This window comes from Pinus tabuliformis, chromosome 3_1 (genome assembly GCF_031772625.1).
Source record: "Pinus tabuliformis cultivar Carrire ecotype Pingquan chromosome 3_1, CPIR1, whole genome shotgun sequence".
NCBI lineage: Eukaryota > Viridiplantae > Streptophyta > Pinopsida > Pinales > Pinaceae > Pinus > Pinus tabuliformis.
Window position 1 is genome coordinate 915623943 of NC_142301.1, and position 2686 is coordinate 915626628.

General features: G+C 36.4%; 1 protein-coding gene across 1 annotated transcript; it reads right to left on the reverse strand.

Annotated features, from left to right (window-relative positions):
- Positions 1-1028: 1028 nt before the first annotated feature.
- LOC149190673 (pathogenesis-related protein PRMS-like) lies at positions 1029-1598 on the reverse strand. The gene has a single exon (XM_089410578.1). The coding sequence runs from the start codon at positions 1596-1598 to the stop codon at positions 1029-1031; it is 570 nt and encodes a 189-aa protein (XP_089266704.1).
- Between the last annotated feature and the right edge of the window lie 1088 nt (positions 1599-2686).

The window sequence follows — 2686 nt, forward strand, 5'->3', positions numbered from 1 at the left end:
ATTAAAGATACCCATGCTAGTGCTAGCTCCAACCATTATTGCACTTTTCAAAATACTTGACTGTGTATTAAAATAACTGACTGTCTTCAACAGCAACACAAAAACTAACTTGAAAAATACTTTGGATTTTTTTTTACTGAGTCTTCACACTGCTGGAAAAGCTGCTGCAGCAAGAAATCCTTCCTTCATCTTCTTTGACACCTTCAAAGAGCCTGGACAAGCTCCGATACCATGTTGGGAATTTTCTGTTTAATTCCAAAACAAAAATATGAACAAAGAGTAATGCTCTGTTTTGCACAGGGAAGCTAAAACTGTTTGCTGAAGAACAGAGTTTTACACACACATTAAAAACTTTATATTTATTAATAAAGATTGCCTGTTACAAAAAGGATCTTCCTCTTAACAGAGGGATTACACAGGAACACTTCAGATGCACAAAAAAAATTTACTCTGTCTCTTCATTCAAATTTTACACTGCTATGTGTAAAACAAAACACTCTGTTTCTGCTGAAAAATCAACACACTGCTGTGTGTAAAATCCTCTTTTTCTTTTTTTACTCCTCTTACATTCATTCACGCTGCTAGAGATTGCATTTCAACAACAACAAAAATTACATTCGCTACTGCGAATTCCCATTACATATGTTCAATCAACAAAATCACCCTCGCGTTGATGCGCATTCCTTTCACATTTTTAACAAACAAAAATTACATTCGCGCCTTTTTCACTTCTGCGTATATTGCATTACATGTTCTACCACAAAAAAACATTAAAATTAAAACTTCTACCTACATTTACGACCACAATAAATTTTATTAAATGCTTTACTGATACAAACGGTGGTCAAAACAAAACTTCTACTTCACGTCAGCTCCATGTGCAGGCATGTACGCAGCTTTGGTTTCAATCAACGATGGACAGCCTTGATTTCAATCGAACAGATATCACTCGCTCAATCCACACGAACTTTATGCTCCGATGAAAACCTTTTTTGCAAAACTGTTGTGCACGTGTCAGCTGGTGTACATTATCGTTGCCCTCCGGAGGAAAACCACTTGCTCGTGAAAAGCGGTGCGATGGAAGATCTGGTGGTTTTGCAAAAACAGCGTTGTACGGCAGTTGGAATTATAATTTCAACACATATAATCTTGGCGCATCCAACTTTGGCTGTGGTCCTCCATACAACCTGAGTGTAGTGAGTGCAATCAGGTCCAGTGCAAATATTCTTGGCATAGTCAAACCACTTCTTCTCATCTATCCACACAGCCACTGCCTGCGAAGGGGTCCAACCATGGCCGCTTCCCCAGAATATGTTCTCCCCGAAGGAGCTGTCGGAATGTTGTAGGAGGCAGTCGCCCCTTCTCTGTCTTGCATACTTGCATGCATAATTTGCAAGTTTGCGATCCCATTGAAGAGTACCAACTCCCACTGCATTTCTTGCTTGATTGTGTGGGACCAAAAATCCATCAATAAACGTGGCAGTAGCATTCATGTCTGTAGCAGTCACTGACGACATTCCCATTCCCATCATCATAATGAGAACGAAAATGCAACACATGTTGCAGTGTCTCTTCAACAACGTGGTTGTTATCCCCATGAGTATTGCAAATCGTCGGCGTTGCAATAATGCTAGTTTCTACTTCTTCTTCTTTTAGATGATCTGAATAATAATACTAACTTGCTTCTGCTTCTTCGCATATAAGTAATCAAAGCTATCCTGGGTTATATCTGGAAGATGGTCTTTCCATCTCTCTGTTGGGACTCAGAAATGTCATATTTTCATCCACCTTTTTCTTCACTGTTCCTTACATTTCATCATCCCATTAACCTTTTATCATATCATTTTCATAAATACATTTGGGTTTCACCTTCTTATTTTCCATTTTATTCATTTTTGTATTACAAGTGAATTTATGATTAAATATTAGAAAATATACATATTTTTATATATCTCAAGAATATGTGAGTTTTGTGATGTGTAGGAAATATGTGAAGAATTAATTCCAAGAGACTTATCCATATCTCCTCCACTATATTAAGGAGATAATTATGCAAGCCTATTCCTAAGGAGAAAATCATGGAGAATTTGGTTGGCATATCTTATCATATTCCTAAGGAGAAGATCATGGAGGATTTGGTTGGCATATCTTATCCAAGATATGTGAGAGATTTGTGGAGGATTCAAAGGGATCATATTTTGTAATAATGGGAAAGTAGTTAAAAATGGTTGCGAGATTTATGGAACTAAAGAGAGATTAGTGGATGATAATTATGAGTTTGTTACTCATCCCATTGTATAAATAGGAGTACAATTTCCTCCATTTTTAATCTGGAAGTTTTTGTAATCTTAGAATTTCGGAGTATGTAATCCTAGAAGCTTAAAGTTGTAATCTTACAGTTGGTTTGTAATGGAGATTTTGAAATAAAGGATCATACTTCAATTTTGCTTCTACATCTGAGTCTCCATTGAAGTGGTGTGCTTGTGGAGTTATGGAGGGCCCCCATGGCCTCACTTGCATGCTTATTTGTTTATAATTTACTTTATGTTTTTGTTTGATTTCAGCTTTCAAGTTTTATTAAATGTTCTAATATTGGAAGGATCTTATTTGAAAGTGTTTTTGTAAAAAGAAACATAAGATCTCATACAATGATTAGATCTAGGTTTACTTCATTTCCGCTTTTAAG